Below are 19,320 nucleotides of genomic sequence, written 5' to 3'. Positions count from 1 at the left end.
TGAATATGTGGTACATTCAACAGAACAAAGAATAAATGAAACAAATGCAAAACAAATAACAAGATGGTAGACTAAAACACAAGCATATCAATAATTACATTAACATAAATGGACTAAACCCTCTAATTAAAAGACAGGGATGGTCAAACTGAACAAAAAAATTAGACTTAATTATATGCTATTTGCAAAAAGCACACTTTAAATATAAAGACACAAGTAGATTAGAAGTAAGAGGGTGGATAAAAGATATACAGCAAATTCTGAACATGTGAAGACCATAATAACTGTACTATCCATAAAAGTAAGTATCAAAATAAAGAATATTATTATAGAGAAAAAGGGACATTTTATAAAGATAAAATAGTCTATTCATCAATAAGGCATGTAAATCTTAAATGTGAATGCTCTCAATAACAGAGCTTCAAAAATACATAAAGAAAAAAATGACAGAACTGAAAGAATAGAAAAATCCATAGTTATGGTTGATTTCAACACTCATTTTTTAATGTTAGAACAAGTAGACAGGAAGTCAGTATGGATATGGAAGACTCAAACACACTATCAACCCACGTGATCAAATTGATATTATAGAATAATTAATTCAACAACAGCAGAATGCACATTCTCTTTTTAAAGTGCACATGAGCATTCACCATGATAGAGTATATGCTGGGTCATAAGAACAATCTCAATGAATTTAAAGGGATTGAAATCGTATGAAGTATTGGGTTGGCCAAAAAGTTCATTAGGGTTTTTCCGTAACATACAAAACCAGAACGAACTTTTTGGCCAATCTAATATATTTGCTGACCACCATGGAATTAAATAAGAAGTCAAAAGCAGGCAAAATGCCCAAATATATGAAACTAAACAGCACACATGGGTCAAAGAAGAATCACAAGGAAAATTAGAGATTGTTTTGAATCTTCTTGATAATAATAATACAGCATATCGAAATGTGTGGGATGAAGCTAAAGTAGTGCTGTATTGTACAAAGAGATAAGCTGATTCTAAAATCTATGTGGAAATGCTATGGGCCTAGACTATTCAGAACAATTTTGAAAAAGAAGAAGAAAGTTGGAGGACTTACTCTATCTAATTTTAAATTGTCCTTACTCTATCTGATTTTACATTGTCCTGTCCACAATAATTAAAGCAGTGTGGTATATTGGCATAAGAATAGACAAACAGATCAATAGAACAGAGTAGGGAATCCAAAAATAGATCCATACATATATGGTCACATAAATTTTAACAAACACTACATTCACAAACACAATACATAAATGCCCAATAATTACACAAAAAAAGTGCTTGACATTATTAGTCATCATGGAAATGCAAATTAAAACTAAGATGAGACATTCCTACACATTTAATGACCAAGAAAAAAAAAAAAGAAACAAACTACGCAACAACATAGGTGAATTCCAAAATCATCATGCTGAGTGAAAGAAGCCAAACACAGAAGACTGTGTACTGTATAATTCCATTCATGTGGCATTCTAGGAAAGACAAATCTAATCTACAGTGCCCAGAAGCAAATCAGTGGTTGCCTGACGCTGAAGGTGGGAAGGAATGAACTAAGAAGGGACACGAGGGAACTTTCAGCAGCAATGGGAATGTTCTACAACCTGATTGCTGTGGTAGTCACGCAGGTGTGTACATTTGTCAAAACTTGAAGAATGTGCACTTAAAATGGGTATATTTTATGGTATGCAAGAAGCTAATCATTTGTTGTATAAGCAATATTAGCACTTACTATTATCTCTTTCCCAAGGTTATACAGTACTTTGAATTCCTTTAGTTAATCTGACAAGTAGGAGATTAGCATGGGTTATCTTGTTCTGACTGAACATCACAATTGGAATTGACCTTTACATCCCCTGAGCTTTTACAGAACTTTGGATCTCATGTTTTAGCTCTTGGTGTGCATTTCTTAGCTCCCCTCGTTAGCCTCATAAAGGGCAGGGGCTTGGTACAACTATAACAGCTCTTTACTTAAAACTTTCCCCACAGCTCATTTTGTGAATGTAGTTAATGTTGAATGAACACATTACCGGAGAGCAATTGGGATGGGCTACTTTGGAAAGTCCCGAGTTTCGTGTCAATAGAGGTGTTTAAGAGAAGACTAAACAACTGTATATTAGAAATGTTGTAAAGTGATTCAAACAGCAGGTGATATTTGGACTAGAGAAGTTCTTTCCCAGCTCTGATTTATGTAAAAAAAAAGGTTCCAAGGGGATGCAGTGTTTCTCCACAGAGAAAAGAGATTCTAAAAATTAAGAGGGACAGTAGCCTTCCTGACAATCCACTGACCACAGATAGAGTGGGGTTCGCCCTAAACCAACAGAGTGGGATTCAATGCCTGTTACCAAGAATGTGAGGTTGAATTATAAGCAAGGGAAGGATATAATTTTGGAAATGTACAAACCAGATATTCTATTATGAAATCTAATAGGAGTTTCAAAAAACACGGGTTCATGTGAGAAGTTCCATGGAAAGAAAAGATGGTGGTGATGTGGGCATGAATCACCTGAGGATGGCAGATTCATACAATTGCCCTTTCACTCCACTCTGTGAGGGCAAGACTACCCACTCCTGAGGACCTTCATCCTTAAGATAAAGGAATAGATTCAGCACAAGGTCTGCACATCCTCTCATCAGACTCCTTTGCTTATAATTGTCATTATAACCTTTAAGTCTAAGTTTACTCATCTGTAAAATGAGAATAATAATAATTAGAGAGCCATCATGAGGATTTGATAAGATCATGCATGTTTAGTTAAGGCCATGACACATAGAAAGTACTTAGTAAATCCTGGCTACGAAAATGGCCATCATTAAACAATATGTCATTGTACATTGCCAGTTATCCAGAGCCAATAAGTAGGAGTACCATCTCCAGTCTCTGTACCATGCCCAGAGCGAAACAGCCTGTGCCGCCCTCTAACAAACACGCTCATGAACAATCTTTACTGCGTTAAAATCAGAAACTTGGGGAGAATGAGTCTTTCTCCTTTTTAAGTTTTATCTGTAGAGTCCCAAGCATTTTTGGATGTAATACTTTATTTTCCAGTCAACCTCATTTCTACGGAGGTGTGTTCTACTAGATTGAAAGTTCTATGAAAGTTCTATGATTGAAAGTTTCTACTAGATTGAAAGTTCTACTAGATTGAAAGTTCTATTGAAAGTCCTATGAAATTCCGTGAGAGCAGACATCTGTACGTTATACCCATCACTGTTTGCCCAGGGCCTAGCAAGGTACTTGGCACTTAGTAGGAGCTCAGTAGATATCAGATGAATGAATATGATCTCCTTTCCAAAAACCTTATATACAAGTCACGTTTGACAGAACCCCTAAGCGGCTGCCTTGCTGTGCAGCAATGAAGTCAAGGTTCGTACATTGGAAGTGTAACTGTGATCCTACTGAGTAGTCAGTTAACCTCTTTACAGCAACTGGAAGATTGTTTCTCAGCTGTAGGAAATTAACCAAGAAATAATTCATGCTTCATGTTCCCTGTCCTTCATAATGAGGTCTTCTTACTAGTTTAATTAGTTAGTAAAGGACAGCATTCTTTTCTTTCCACCTTTCGTCAAGAATTCTAAAGCCTTTAAGAAAAATGACTCAGGAGGTGAAACAGCAGGACTCCTGCTATTACTTATAAACTCTGCACTGGAAACTGTTTCAGGGTCTGTAGCAGCGAATCTCAAGCACCATTTACCTTGCCCCCTAATGCCAGAGTTTGAGTACAAATGATGGAACAGCTAATGACATGTTGCCCCACAAAGTAACATTAGCTTCCTTTATCATCATCAGCCTTTTTTCTCAAAGAACCCACAGAAATGTATAAATTGCCGTTTATCTCTCCACAGAAGCACTTAATCAAATGTACTGTAATTATATTTTGGGTGGCTACTGAGAATATTCACTGTTTCTTCATTATAAGGATTGTCCTAAGAATTACATTAATGAGGGTGAACCATAATAGCATTGGGAATTTAGCTACATTTAAATGTTAAATTTACATCTCAGCCTTGTAGATTCCCTATAAATTGATAGCTATGGGCCAGGATCTTTTCATTAGCATTGGCATTTAATGGATATTCCTTGAACTGATGTTTTACTTTAAGTGAAATGTGTGTTTGCATTAAAAGCATATTCATTTCCCAGTCTCCTTCTTATACATTTGTTTCCTTTGTTTTGGAATCCACAAAGTTTTGCATGTTTAGTTCACTTTTTTCCCTCACTGCATAACGACTTTTAGAAGGTTAAATTTTAAAAGGTTTTGTGTTTAAAAAAAAATTGCATCCCTTTAGCAGGTAGTCAATTAATGGGGCTGCATTTAGCTGCCAAATGGGAACCTGCCAGGTGACCAAGAAAGAAAAAGGCTATTTGCATAAATAAAATGAAAGCATATTAGAATAACTGAGCCAACATTCACCAAATTTTTCACCAGTGTCAACCTCTAACTTTACCTGCTTCATCTTCAGGATTATGGTTTGAAGCCAGGACTATTCACCATGTTTCTGTTTTCCTTGTAGTTCTTTCCTCAGAAGCTGCGGTGGAGGACATTTGACTAATACTTTGCAGCTTTAGCCAAATAGTTTGTGATCTTCTTGTAACCCACTGACTTACACAAAAGCATGGACACACTTATTTTGGATAAATCCATGCTATCTGACACATAAACAAACAACAAAGAATTGAAAGGAGTCTAGAGGCACTCACTCCCAGATCAATTTTCTTCAATGTCCTGAGCTGCCTCTAAATTGATTCACATGGCACCATCCTCATTTTTCTGGCCATGATTACATGTTATTCATTAGTATTACCTTTTATTATATTTTTAATGCTATATCTTTTCAGATGGGATTTTTTTTTGTAGTAGTAGTACTTTCTTCTGTATGTTTCTGTGATACAGCTTCCTGTGACCTTCACACTGTCATATCCAGAAATGAAGAAGCCTATCTTGGTGCAGACTCTTGGTCCATCTAGCCCATAATTCTACTGCTGACAATGGCCCCCAAAGCCATTTTGTGACGGACTTGGCTGCCCACCTTGACATGACCCCTAAGATTTTAGGTGCACAGTCTAAAATAATCCCATTTCTCTTTGTAACATAGTATGGCTTAATCAGCTGTGAATTTAGCTAGGTCCCTTTAAAAGGACAATTTTAGCCTGTTCTACCTACTGGGGAGGGGGGGTGAAGGGGGGTAATGGATATCCACAGTGTAACTGGAGGGGCCATTGCAGGTTCTCAAGACTGATTTCAGTTCCGAATAGTGATACCAATCCTCAGGTGGACTGCCTTCTAGAGAAATACCCGCTGCTTCTGTTCTTTGTCTCATAGCCGGTTAGTTCTCTGTCCACAGCAAAACATTCCCTTCCATCCTATAGCAACTCAACCTTTTTGATTGTCAGTATAGTTTTATCAGTGTTTCTTTGAATGGGTAAAATACCGCCCCCCCCTTCTCCTTGCTTACAACTTTTTTAAACCTTTTTAAAGATTGTAAAGATTGTAAAAACAAGACAACTCTTCCTTTTATAAAAAAAAACTATGATCTTTTTTTCCCTATAGACTATGAGCTTAAGTGCCTAATAATAAACCTTTTTTAAAATAAGTTTTATAAATCCATCAGCTTGGCCATGTGGCAGTGAGAATCACTAGTCAGAGGTTCATAGAGTCTCCCTTGCAACCTCTCTCATGGATGGACATCTTCCTATCGACCAGTTGGCCTCCAATACCATAGTCATTTGCAGTAGCTCTCTCCAGCTCCACCATGACCCCTAGGCATTCCTGCAATGCACCTGCCAACCAGCCTTCCAGAATTATTCATAATTCAGTATAGGAAGTAGGTCTAGAACAGCATGTCCATGTAGTACTTCCAGCTTGTCTCATTCCTTTGTGTCTGCTTGCCAACAGAATGGGAGGTGGCAAGCAGACACAAAGGTTTATATCTATCGATACTAACATCCGCCTTCCACTCACAGCGGCTTTGTAACCTTTATGTATCTGTAGCCAGAAATCAGAATCTGTCCATTTGAACACAATTATAGAAAACCATGTTGATTTTAAGGCTTTCATTATAAACTTCACCCTGGAAACAATCTTTAGAGTCTTTCCAAGTCTGAAGACCCATATGCATTGAACGTTCTCACAGTGTGCTCTGTCAGAGATAGTTTTTACTGGTGTTTTCTTAGAAGCATCGTTCCCCAGGTATGGAGAGAACTGCCAAAAGGCCTTTACAAGGAGTCAGGCTGGCTCAGATAGGTGGGAGCTCTATTGACAACAGGCCATGAAGGAAGAGTGGGCAATAATTTCTGTATGGACAAAGGGAGAATTATAAATTGGGACTGACATATAAACATGAGAAAGATTCAAAATTCCCCCTCAGAAGAAGTGTCAATATTAGTTTGAGTTACAAAACAAGGTAGAAGGAGAGAGTGGTATAGATGTTTCTTTATAGCTACATATGGAAGCTCTGACTACACATGCACACACATAAAATTATAAACTCAAAGATAAGGAACCAATCATATATGAATGTGATTGTACTTTTAAGGTTTATAGGTGGGTGGTATTAAATTATAATTTTCTGAAAGGCAAAATCATGACTCTCATATGGAAGGTGTGAGGCAGTTCAGGGGAGAAATTAGGGTATTAAGGGGTGGGTACGTGTTGAAGGCAAGTCCAACTTTATATACACACAGATGCGCATATATATGTTTATATATATATATACACACATTCATTTATATTAATGTGTGTGTGTGTGTATAAAATTTGTTTTTATTTTCCCCCCAATCCTCCTCATAACTGGGGACCATCCACTACCCTAAAGGGAGAAGGCAGAAGACCAGCCCTTATGTTGGTGACCAGTTTGCTCAGTGCTATTAGGGTAATCGTGGGTAAAATCATGGATGGGGACCATGAATCGCTGAACTTTTGAGAAGCAACATGAATGTGATTATTCCTTTAAGGTTGTAGATGGGTGGTATTAAATTATAGTTTTCCAAAAGCTGAAATCATGATTCTCATGCAAATAAAAAATGAACACGTCAAATATTTTATTCAGTTCATTCATTTATGTGGGAATCAGTAAGATATACACACCAATTCAAAGAGCATTTGAGAAACTGAGTTTATGTAATTTAATAAATATTAACCTAAGATTGCTAGGGTAGATTAAAACTGCTTAACTGGTTAATGTCTTAGAGGCCAATAAACTGTAACCTTTGGAAACAACTGTTCTATGGGACAGAAATAATTTTCATCTAGAAAAAATGAAATAGACTAAATATCTATGAGTTAACGTATAACGTCACTAAGTCTGGGACCTTTAATCAGTAGTAAGCAGTGAGTCAAACTAAGTACGTTGTCCTAGATAATCTTTGCATAGACTTTGCCCTGAATGACATTGAAAGGATGTGCTGCCTTATTTTCAAGTTGTGGATAATTTCCGTAACAGTGGTGAAAAGTAGAGGAACATACTGAGTAGTACATAATAGAGTGTTTAGATCTCAGCTTATATGTGAAATATTCCATGTTTTTGGTAACAAGAATCTTCTTATCATTCCCCAAGGCAGCAGCTGAGAGAAGAATCCCCAGAAAATAGGATTTACTTAGCAAAATTGCTGTAGAGAGGGAGAATGAAGCCAGTATTTAGCTCTGCTTTTGCCCCATTAGATATTTAACAATTCATTCAGTGATTCAACAAACATTTATTGAGCATCTACTGCCTGCCAGGCTTTGGGGAGTAGAGTGAAAAAGGCAAAGTTCCTTCTAGTGGGAAAGACAAGTAGCAAATAATGAAATCATTACAAGAATAATACAGTTTTAGGTAGTAGAAGAGTGCTATGAAAGGTAGGGGCGGGGAAGAAGCAACGTAGAGGATAACAGATGATTAGTGGGGAGGGGTGGGTTTTAGATGGGATGGTTGCAAGCTCTTAGGAGGATTGGCAGGCCCTGTAGTGTGTGGCCCAGCAAGGGCAGGGGACTTGGTGTCGGGAGAGGCTCTGCTGTCCGTCTTCTGATAGGTAGTCCCAGGCTGCCTGAGCCCACTGTCTGAATATGATGACGTCTTCACTCTAGTTCATGGCCCAGGATACCTCCAGTTTGAATTTCCATCTTCTCGTCATGAAGCAAAGTAAGGATGGGGGACCAGAGCTGCGAGTGGAGCGAACAACGCACACAGTTCGCCACTGGGGAGAAAGCTGTTACACATGTCCTGGTTTAAGGCAGGGAGAGAAGGCTCAGAAAACGGGTTAGGAGCATGGTTTTCAGATCAGACACACCTGACGTTGAATCCTATCTCTACTGCTTAGGCCGTGTGACTTTAGTTACTCAAATCCATTTTCCATCAGTTAATGATGCATAATGATCACTCCCTCATGGGGTCACTTGGAAAATTAAATGAAATCATCTCCAAAAAGCCCTAGGCACACAGGAGGCCATCAACAAATAGTATTGTTCCTGTCATTCCCACATTTGGAGAGTCTGTAGTACCATCTTCCTGTAGCAGTAATTAGTCTTATTACAGGCGTACAGTTCTTGAACTTTATGGAAAGATGAATCATTATCACAGAGTTTAGGTACATGTGAACTGGAGGTCCTCCAGATGTGTTGGTGTTGACCCATGTTTTGTGGTCAAAATTATCCCAGCCAACAATCCAAGTTTTCCAAAGAGATGGAAGGTGCGAGGCCTTAGTGGCACACCTGAAACTTTTCAGCACAGGCTTGGAAATTCTTGGGTGAGAATTTAGAAACTGAAATTATAATACTTTTCATGGAGTTTTGATCTGGGATGTTTTTCCATTTCCTGTCTGTCCTTTCCTTTCCTTTGTTTTACTGTTCTTTCCTTTCCCTCTTATAAGTTGCTTTCTCTTCTGGAGAGCTATGGGTTAGGAAGCTATTAATTAGCTGCGTCTCACTCTAATTTTCAATGAGATTTAATACAGTAGGGATAAAACTGCCCCTTTTGAAAAGAGAGATTAAATGTCTGCAAATTCCTTGAATTGATTTTCTAATTGTTTTGGTAATAATGTTTTTTCATTTGATAATGTTGCTGAAAGAAATAATAATTTTAATTAAACTTTAAATGTAATTTTTTATTTTATATATCCTAAGGAGACTAAGTTTTCTTGCAGGGAATAAGTTAAGACCATAACCTTCTTCTCTAACCTCATAATTATTATGATCAGGAAATGTCTGTAATACATTACATTGTAATTAAATTGCATACCCCAGACTGTGCAAGATCTGTTTATAAAGGACAAATGGATTTTCCACAGCTGCTTGCCTGTGAGTGCATCCTTCATGAAACATTGCGGCAGCCAATGTATGCACGGAAATAACAGACTTGAATTTAAATTTTCAAAGCCTTCAAATGTCTTTCAAAATCTTCTCATAACATGAATTGCTTAATTTGTGTACATGAAAACCCACTGATTACATATGAATGAGAGTCAACCTACAATAAGAGGGGGCTATGAGAATCTTTGTGTATTTACCCACCCATCTCTTCAGGAATTAGCAGGTATTCATTTAATCTTGTTCTGATATCCTGCACAGACTGCGGTCATTACGGGGATCTTTCTGTGAAGATTGGAATCTTCTGTGAACAGTATGGGGCAGGTCAGGTATTTCCTACCATGTTCACTGGACCATCTTCACCCAGTCACACAGCTGGAAAATATTTTGTGAGATGAATGTTTACAAAAGAAAAAAAAAAAAAGGATTCAGAGAGGAGAGAGAAGAAGGGGGAAGAGAAGGATGAGAAGGGAAAATAATCCAAACATGGGTCAAGGCGGGGTCACGTAGAATAGACCTCATGGTCCAATTGTTCCATCTTTAAGAACAATCATCAGAACTTTGATTTATTAAATAAGAATTTTAAATCCTTCAAGTTGTATTTAATTGATCATGCTGTTGTGGATATACTGGGTTAACCTTGTGGATACATAATATCTTAGAGTATGAACTGAGTGCTTACTCATGCTCACCAGCATCTTGAACCTGGGTACCATTAGCCCTCACTCATTCATGAGGAAACTGAGGCTGAGTGGCCTTACGTGATTCTCCCAAATTCACCCAGATATTAAGCAGAGGACTTTGAATGGGAACCTGGTCCTATCTGACTCTAACCCCTATGTTCTCTCAGCTGTATCTCCCTGTCTAGGCCCAATTTCTCCTTGACTGACAAGCTCAAGGACATGTCTTCACATCCTTAAATTCCAAACCTCCCTTAGAACTAATTTCCTAAAGGTGAACTGTCCTAATCATGCTGTAATTTGTTTCCAAGGGGTGAATATTGGCCTTCAGAGCAGCTTTCTCCTACCTACCAGCTTTCTCCTTCTAAAAATCATTTGATTTGATTGCCTGTTCAGAGCTCATATACCTGTCAGAAGATACTGTGCAATTTATCCCTGAGGACAGTTAACATTTCCCCCGCCGCCCCCCACCTTGCAATGTCAGGTGCTCTCAGAAATTGCAATGCAGGCTCTCCCTCAGCGCTGGTCTTTTCGATCAGTGGCTGTCACTGACAGAATGTCTCCTTGGAACTGCAGAGACAAAGCTGCAAGGCTGCCAGCAGGCCTGCTCTCCTATCTCCTGTGGTTATCAGTGTTCTCACTGGTGGTACCAGATCTTCTGGAGTTGTTTCAGTTTTGTAAAGTGTTCATGGGAACTTAGATGATCTCTGAGGAAATGCTTTCCTTAAGTCACTAGTTTTAAAGGGAGGCAGCCAAATTCCCAGCCATCTGGCAGTCAGTTTCTTTCAGTCTGAGACAGGGAATTTCAGAGGCCTTGAAGAGGGCATGCACAAATATTTCTTGCTTCTATTTTTTCAATATGGAATTTGGAGCTTTGTCTGTCAGCCACCATGCTGTGTCTTTAGGAAACTCTAAATGGGAGCAAATCAGCCCCTAGCAAGCTGCACTTTGTCTCTTGGAATTGAATGTCCTTTTCTGTTTCTTGAAGACCACAATTCTGATTCATCTTCTATCTGCCCTCAGTGACTTCCGTTCTTTGAACTCCTTGACTTCGTCCTTAACTTGTGGATGAATTTGACATCCAGCTGATGCTCTGTGGGATCCAGAGGGCACGTGCTCCTCACCAGCTTCAACTAGTTCTAAAATGTCATGGTTTCTGTTAAAATGCTTCTAGCTCCTACCAAAGTGAACACACAGATCTGTCTCTCTTGGGTTGTGCTGTGAGTTCATGGCGTAAAGTGTCTTCTGGTTTAAAAATGGACCACTGGGCTTTTCACTGGAAGTTTGGTTATCTTTGTCCACATGCTTTCCAGAGAATTTCAGAGGTCGGGATATCATCATCTGGGCCTGGTCTTTGTCACCTGTCCCCCAAACTGTACTTCCTTCCTAGCTGTCTCCTCACCACCACGATTGTTTACACAATTCTACCTCCACATTTTTCTGGACTGTCTCCCTAAGGGGTAGCTCCCGTCTCCCCACCTTCCTGCCCATTGGCCCCCAAAGGCGTCCCATTTATGAACTGTGTTCAGTCTATTTTCAGCCTTATTTAGGAACTTTCAAAGATAACGTTAGTTGCCAACTTTCTCTGCCTGTAATTAACCCAAGTTACCCACACATCGCCCAAACTGGAATGCTCACATGTTCTATTCACCTGGAATATCCGTGTCCCCATCTCTGTCTGTTGACAGCCTAAGTACTTGTGCTAGATATTCTCTTGTACCACTCCTTATCAATCCTCACCTTTCTCTACCCTATACTGTGCCCTTGGAGGCTAACGGTTATGGACTGCCCTCTGGCTTATGATTGGGTTTGGCCAAGGGAGGCCTGTAGGATAGGAGAGGCACCAGCAGGGGACTGATTCCCTGGCTTCAAACAACCCCAGCTCCTCTGGTGACCGTCTCCAGCAGATACAATCGCAGCTACAGCTGCTTTCTTCTCTGCTCTTTTAGGCCTAGGGGTGGAAATGGCCTCCCTTGCTTCTCCTTTAGCATCCCTTATTGGTTTTATTTAACCCTGACCACTCTTTGTAAATAATCCTTTCAGTAAATTTTCCAAGTTATCTTCTTGGTGTGTCCCAACTGTTTCCTACAAGGGCTCTGACTGATACAGCACCCCCAAGGCCCAGTTCACTTATACACTTTTCTGATTTCGTTCATTCACTCAACAAATTCACATTCATCATCTGTTTGGTGTTACGTTATAGGCATTGGTGACAGAGTGGAGAACAAAACAGTGGCCTTGCCTTCAGGGAAATTACAATATAGTGGGGAAAACAAATGTGAAACAAGCAGTTATAACAAAGGATGGTGAAGATTACGATAGGAGAAGTATGGAGAGCACACAACAAGGGGACCTAGTCTAGGGGTCAGAGAAGGTCATTCAACTACATAAGGTATCCACTATTTTTTGTCCTTTGCCCATAGCACTCAGTGCATTCTGATTGTGTTATTATTATTTGTGGGCACATTTTCTCTGCCTCTACTGCAGAATAAGCTTTTGAGAGCAGAGACTGTGTTTTTCACCTTTATGTCTTAGCCCACTGCCTAGAATGTGTAGGAACTCAAGTATTTGTCCAGTTGAATTGGATTGAACTTTCTGAACACTTATGAACCTCAGCTCCAGCCCACCCACTGTAGGTTGTACATTATTAGGCTGGATAATGGTGAGATCCCACCCTTTCAGAGCTATTGGAGCAACAGAAAACATGTTTTACTAGTTGAAAAAGAAAAATCACTGAAGAGGAAGAAGCTTCTCAACACAGGTGAAGGGTTTGATAGGTGTTATCAACCTAATACACCCTGTTTCGGATATTTGCTGACAGGCATTGGAGTCATTAATTGTCAGGGTTGAGAGTTGAGCTTTCTTTTATATGTTTATTTTGCATCACTGGCTTGTGTTGTGTTTGATAGCAACATAGCTGAAGTCAGTGTGAAATATGAATGAATGGAGGGAAATCCATATCCTACTCCAGAGCAAGGAGTTTGGGGAGATAAGTAGGGGAAAACCTTGGTACAAAGTTTTTAAAACTTGGGTCGGTGTAGAGAAAATCGGGACAGCATCCTGAGGCAACAGAGGGCTCAGGAACAAAGAGCAGGAAGTAGAGGATTGGGAGAAGAGAACTCTGGCAATGTGGTAGGCCAGAAGTTCTCAGACACCTAGCTCCGCCTGCCAAAAATAATTGTTGGATAAAACAATAATTCTTTCTATAATACATGGCTTAGTAAGGCAAAGTAAGGGAATTCCTCAGGGGTGAAAAATGATGAAGTGAGAATCTGTAAGAGGTAAGAAAACTCCAGAGCCTTTGTCTAAGGGTATCTGCCAATCCCTGTTCTCCTAGAGCATGGGTTTTAACGAGGCGTGAGTGCGTCTGGGACAGGAGACAAAACTTGGGGCCCTAGTGTCCTTATATAAGGTATTGACTAACTTTAAATAAATATGTAAGCCATATCAATCATCTGAGGTCTCCACTGAGAGAACTGAAATAAAGTGTGTAACTTCCAAATGAGTAGAGTTGGGGTGGGGGAAGGAATGATAGGAGGAGAAAAAAAAAAAAATCAACACAAAGGAGAGCAAGAAAGAAAAGGAAAAAAAACAAACTTAGAAAACAAATGAACAAATAGAAAGCAAAAACTAAGATGATATAAATGAGTCCAATTTAACAATAATCACAAGCTACATAAATGAATTATAATCTCCAGTTAAAAATCAAAGATTGTTAGACTAGATTTTAAGAATTCAACTTTAAACTATCCGTAAGAGAAACCCCTATAAATATAAGGACAGAGGCAGATTGCAAGTAAATTGATGGGAAAAAACATACAAAGAATGAGATTAAAAAAAGGAGATATAGCTATATTAAATATTAGGTAAAACTAGACTTCAAGACAAAAAGCATTACTACAAATGGCGAGGATGACTACATATTAATAAAGATATTCAAGCTGGGACGAAGTGAGAGAGTAGCATTGACATATATTCACTACCAAATGTAAAATAGATAGTTAGTGGGAAGCAGCTACATAGCTCAGGGAGATCAGCTCTGTGCCTTGCGAGCACCTAGAGGGGTGGGATAGGGAGGGTGGGAGGGAGACGCAAGAGGGCAGGGATATGGGGATATATGTATACATATAGCTGATTTTCTCTGTTATACAGCAGAAACTAACACAACATTGTAAAGCAGTTATACTCCAATGAAGACGTTAAAATAAATAAAGATGTTCCATTTACCAGGAATATGTAATTCTAAGCTTATGTGCTCCTAAAAGCATAACTTTGAAATATATAAAAAAGAAATTGCTGGAACTACAAGATAAATAAACACATCCCAAATCACAGGTCATTTTCACACATCTCTCTCAAAATTGATAAAACAAATAGACAATAAATCAGTAAGGAGTTAACAAATTTGAAGAATACAATTAACAAGGTTGTTTTAATGCACAGACACAATACACAGAAAGCACATTCTTTTCAACACATGTAACATTTATAAAATGGATCATCCAATAGGCCATGGAGAAAAATCTCAGCAAAACTCAAAGAATTTGTATCATATAGCCCACATTCTCTAACAGTTAAATTGGAAGTCAAAAATGAAAAAATAACTAAGGAAACCCCATACCTTTGAAAATTAAAAAACACATTCTAACTCATGCGTCAAAGAAGAAAATCAAAGTAGGAGCTACTAAATATGTAGAACTAAGTGATCATGAAAATACTCATCAGGACTGGTGGGATATAGAGAGCTAAAGCAGTCACAGGGGAATGATTGTAGCCTTACTGCTTATGTCGGTGACAAGGAAAGTGTGCAAAGTAATAAACTGAGCATTCAACTTAAGAAGCTAAAAAAACAGAAGTGAATCAACTTAAGAATAAGGAGGGAAATAATAAATATGAGTAAAAATCAATGAAAGAAGACTGCTATACATTAGAGAATGTCCCCAAAAAACAAGATTGTCTCTCTTTTTTTTGAAAGAGTAACACAGCTGACAAACTGCTGGCAAGATTGATGAACAAAAAAGAGAGAAGACTCTAATAACCAGTATCAGGAATGAAAAAGAGTACTCCCTATAGGTGCTGCAGACATAAACAAAGATAAAAACAGGATATTACTGACAACTTTATGCTGATTATTTTGAATATTTGGAAAAACTCACACATTCCTAGAAAAGTGTAATTTCCAAAGTTAATTCAAGAAGAAACATAAAACCTGAATAACCCAATAACCAGGATAGGAATTGAATCATTAGTTAAAATTCTTACCATAAAGAAAGTATCAGACCTAGATGGTTTTGTAAGGAGTTCTACAAAATGACCAGGAAATGAATCATTCTAATGTTACACAAACTATTCCAGAGTATAGAAAAAGAAGGATCACTTGCCCATTTTATGAATCAGATATATATCCTTGATACTAAAAATGGAAAGCCACAAACAGAAAATGCAAATTTTTTTAAATGTATAATTTACAGTTGCAACAAAAAGTATAAGCCATGGAGGAAAGAAAACTAACAAAAGGCATGCCAAACTGTATTACAAAACTTCAAAGTCATTACAGAAGACTTAATAAATAGAAACATATCAACACACCATTTTCATGGATAAAAACACAGTATCCTAATATAAAGATGCTAGTTCTCCGCAAATTGATACGTAGATCAACACAATTCCCATCAAAAGCCAAAAATATTTTTTGTACAGTTTTAAAATGATCCTAAACTTTATCTGAAAGAGCAAACAGTCAAGAATAGTAAGATATTCCTGAAGGAGGAGAAAGAGAAAGTGAGGGAACTTGCCCTGCCAGATAACAAGAATTAGAATGCAATGGTAGTTAAGATACTGTGATATTGTTTTGGGAACAGACAAACAGACCACTGGAACAGAATTAGAAAGCCCCCAAACAAAGCAACATATATAAGGAAATTTGATATATGCCAAAATTGATACTGCAGACCAGTGGGGAAAGAGGATGTATTAGTCAAATTTTGCTGGAACAACTAAAAATAAAAATAGAAGCCTACCCTACACCAAAATCAATTCCAATTCTAAATGAATGAAGAACTTAAAAATGAAAAGGAAAACTTTAAAAGTTTTAGAATAAGACCCCAGAGAATATTTTTGTGATATAAGGGTAGGGAGGATTTCTTAAACAAGATATAAAAAATAAAAATCATAAAGGAAAGGATTCATAAATTCAACTATATTGAAAGTGAGAACATCTATTCATTTAATGCATGATAAACAGAGTGAAAAGAGCCACAAACTGGGAAGTGATTTATATAAACCAATGACCAACAATTGATTAGTATCTAAAATATATCAAGAACGCCTACAAATCAATAAGAAAAGACAAGCAAATCAATTCAAAAATGGGCAAGGGGCATGAACAGGCATTTTCCAAAAGAGAAAACATAAATGGCAAAAAATGCATATGTGAAAACATGCTCAGTCTCATTAATAATTTAAAAAATTAAAACCTTATGAGGTAAAGTGCTAGAGAGGATGTGAAGCAAGAGAAAGACTCATATACTGACAATGGGAGGATAAACTGAAAAGGAAAACATGTTGGAACTGCATGATGAAATTAAACACACATGTGGCTCTATAGCCCAGCAATTCCACTCCTACATTTAGAGCCTAGAGAGTGTTGATTATATTTATTTGGTAAAACTATAAAGAAAAGCAATGAGTGGTTAATACACAAGCAGAACAGGATAGTGGGCACCTCTGGAGGGAGGAAAGGATCCATGGGGTTGGGTGGGGTGGGTGGGAGGGAACTCATAAGATGGGCTTCAAAGCTACTGGTGATATTTTTGCATTGAATCATGGACATACGTGAACTCTTATCTTGTCACCGTTTATAATATACATTATGTTCTCTACAATCTTATGTATGTATGGTACTATATTTCATAATAAAATGGTAAGTAAATAAGTAAATTAGTCCAGAGGCTAAAGAACTGCAGTTGGAACCCACAGAATGGGCCGAGTAGGTTCTAAAGGATGGCTAGGAGGTGTGCAGATACCTCGAGGCTCTGATCCACGGCTGAAACTAGAGAAGAGCTTCACTAGAGTGACAAGAAAGCTCTTAAGTGGGGCAGAAACTCCTGCTGGTGCCCTTGGAGGTTGCTGGGAAATTTTATTGGAAGTAAATGAATGATTTGAGAAGAAAAGCTTGAGCAAAGGAGTACTGACTTTCTTTTGTATCCAGGGAGGTAAAAAATTTGCACTCTGCTAATACGAAAAAATACTGTCTCTTTATAAATAAAGAGGGTATTGTATCACTTGCTTTTCAAATAAAGTTTATTTTCCTTTGGGTAGCAGGAAGTCCAGAAGAAGGCAGTGTAGAGCTTATTCAATGGGCTTGAAATATTTTCTAAATCCAGGCTCCTTCTGTCTTTCCACTCTGCCATTTTTAGTGTGTGGGCTTTTTGCCCCCTGCAGTTCCAAACTTCTCATCTAATTCAGCATGAGGGCATTTTACTGACTCTTGTCAGCCAAGTAAAGGCTTTCCTAGAACTCTCCCACAGACTGCCACTTCATATCCTAGTAGTCAGAACAGTGTCACATGGCCAGTTCTTGCTGCAAGAGAGGCTGGGAACGTCATTATTTTGCCATCGCAGCCTGTATAATAGGATCAGGGAAGGGGCCAGTGGTTTCTGAACAGCTATTCAGCAATGCCTGTCAAAATACTTCACTAAGAATTCTTCCTCTTTTTTCCCCAGGAGCCAGTCTACTTGATGACCTATATAAATATTTCTCCTTCCATCACTCGCATGGAGACACCATGACTGTCATGGATCCAGAGCAGATGAATGTTGCTGCTGCTGTTTGGGCTGTTGTCTCTTACGTCATTGCAGACATGGAAGAAATGCTGCCCAGGTCTTAGCAAGAACAAGAGAGAAGGCACTGTTGTCCTTTCTGGCCAGGAATCCTGCGTCTGCAGCTTCAAGAAGCCCCGCTTCACCTAACAATTTTATGTGATCATTTACAAAGCACAACACTTTTGTATATTTTCTGACATCATCTTTCTTGATACTTTCCAAATTCTCTGTTCCTAGTGTAAGGAATGAGCCCCACCCCCACAAAGAATCAGCCAATGGTAGGGATCACAGTGGGGGAATTTCTTTACACCACATATTAAAAATACTGTTTCTACTTTGAAAGTAAATACTGGATAAAGCTTTGGAAGACCTCTGGCTTTTATGCATATATTTACGAACATTAAATACAGTGACACCAATATTTTATTAAGTTATTCATTGAAGGAGTAGAGGAGTACACAATTGTAGTACAGTCTTAATTGAATGTATGGAGGCATTTGGCTTTCTAATTTGTACATTTTTATATTATTAGAATTTTTTAATGAGGTTAAAATTTTTTAATTCACAGAAAAAGTCACCATTTGGGGAAAAAATCAAGTATGTAAAATCCAGTTGCCTTATTAAAGATCTATCGCCAAACAAATGATAATACTATCTTACATTTATGTTTTATATATTTCACATAATATATCTATGAAGTTGGGGCTTATTCACATTTTGCTGATAACAAGTTTGAGGCTCAGAGAAGCTAAATAATATTCACAGAGCAAAACATTGATCCCCTTCTACTCTGGGAATAATCTCTACTGTTCTTCCACACACAATGTTCAGTATTCAATTTAAAAAATTATAAGACACACCCAAAAATGCAAGAAAAACTCATTGTCAAGAGTTAAAGCAACTAAGAAAACCAGACAAAAGAGATAACTCAGATGTTGGAATATCAGAGAGGAACTTTGACATAACTGTGATTAATATGTTAAATTCTAGTGGGAAAATGGGTCTATAAACATGAACAGAAGGAGTATTTCAACAGAAAGTTGAAAACTATAAAATGGAATCAAATGCAAGTACTAAAATAAAAAATACAACATCAGAGATGGAGAATTTCCTTGCTGGGCTCATCAGCAGACTGGATGAAACTGAGGAAAGAATCAACAAACTTGAAAACAGATCAATAAAAATTATCCAAACTAAAACACTGAGAAAGAAAAGTGAAGGAAAACAAACACCAGAATGGATCATTAGACTGTGATCTAATATATATGTGGCCTAATATACATGTAACTGAATTCTTAGAAGGAGAAGACAAAGTATCAGTTTTATTAATGGTAATGATTAAAAAGGCCTTTCATTTCTGGCAAGGTTGCCGACTGGTACACTGACTGACCCTTACACTGAAAACTAAAGTTGTTGGATAACATCTGAGAAACACTTTCTTAAATATATGAATTAACTGCTTAAAAGGTAAAGAATATTAGACAAAAAACTAAGTGGAGGCAT

The 19,320-nt window shown here is 37.9% G+C and overlaps 1 protein-coding gene across 2 annotated transcripts in view; it reads left to right on the top strand.

Moving 5' to 3' along the window:
* CPQ (carboxypeptidase Q) overlaps positions 1-18,466 on the top strand; it is a 505,020-nt gene extending 486,554 nt beyond the window's left edge. Inside the window, exon 8 of one of the 2 annotated variants that reach the window (XM_059902028.1) lies at positions 17,719-18,466. In XM_059902028.1, the coding sequence (XP_059758011.1) occupies positions 17,719-17,882 (164 nt within the window). In that variant the 3' untranslated portion in view covers positions 17,883-18,466. The remainder of the gene's footprint in view (positions 1-17,718) is intronic. The other variant, XM_059902029.1, reaches the window with a different exon arrangement.
* Positions 18,467-19,320: the final 854 nt, after the last annotated feature.

Source organism: Balaenoptera ricei, chromosome 17 (genome assembly GCF_028023285.1).
Source record: "Balaenoptera ricei isolate mBalRic1 chromosome 17, mBalRic1.hap2, whole genome shotgun sequence".
Taxonomy (NCBI): domain Eukaryota; kingdom Metazoa; phylum Chordata; class Mammalia; order Artiodactyla; family Balaenopteridae; genus Balaenoptera; species Balaenoptera ricei.
This window is presented reverse-complemented; position numbering and strand designations above follow the sequence as displayed.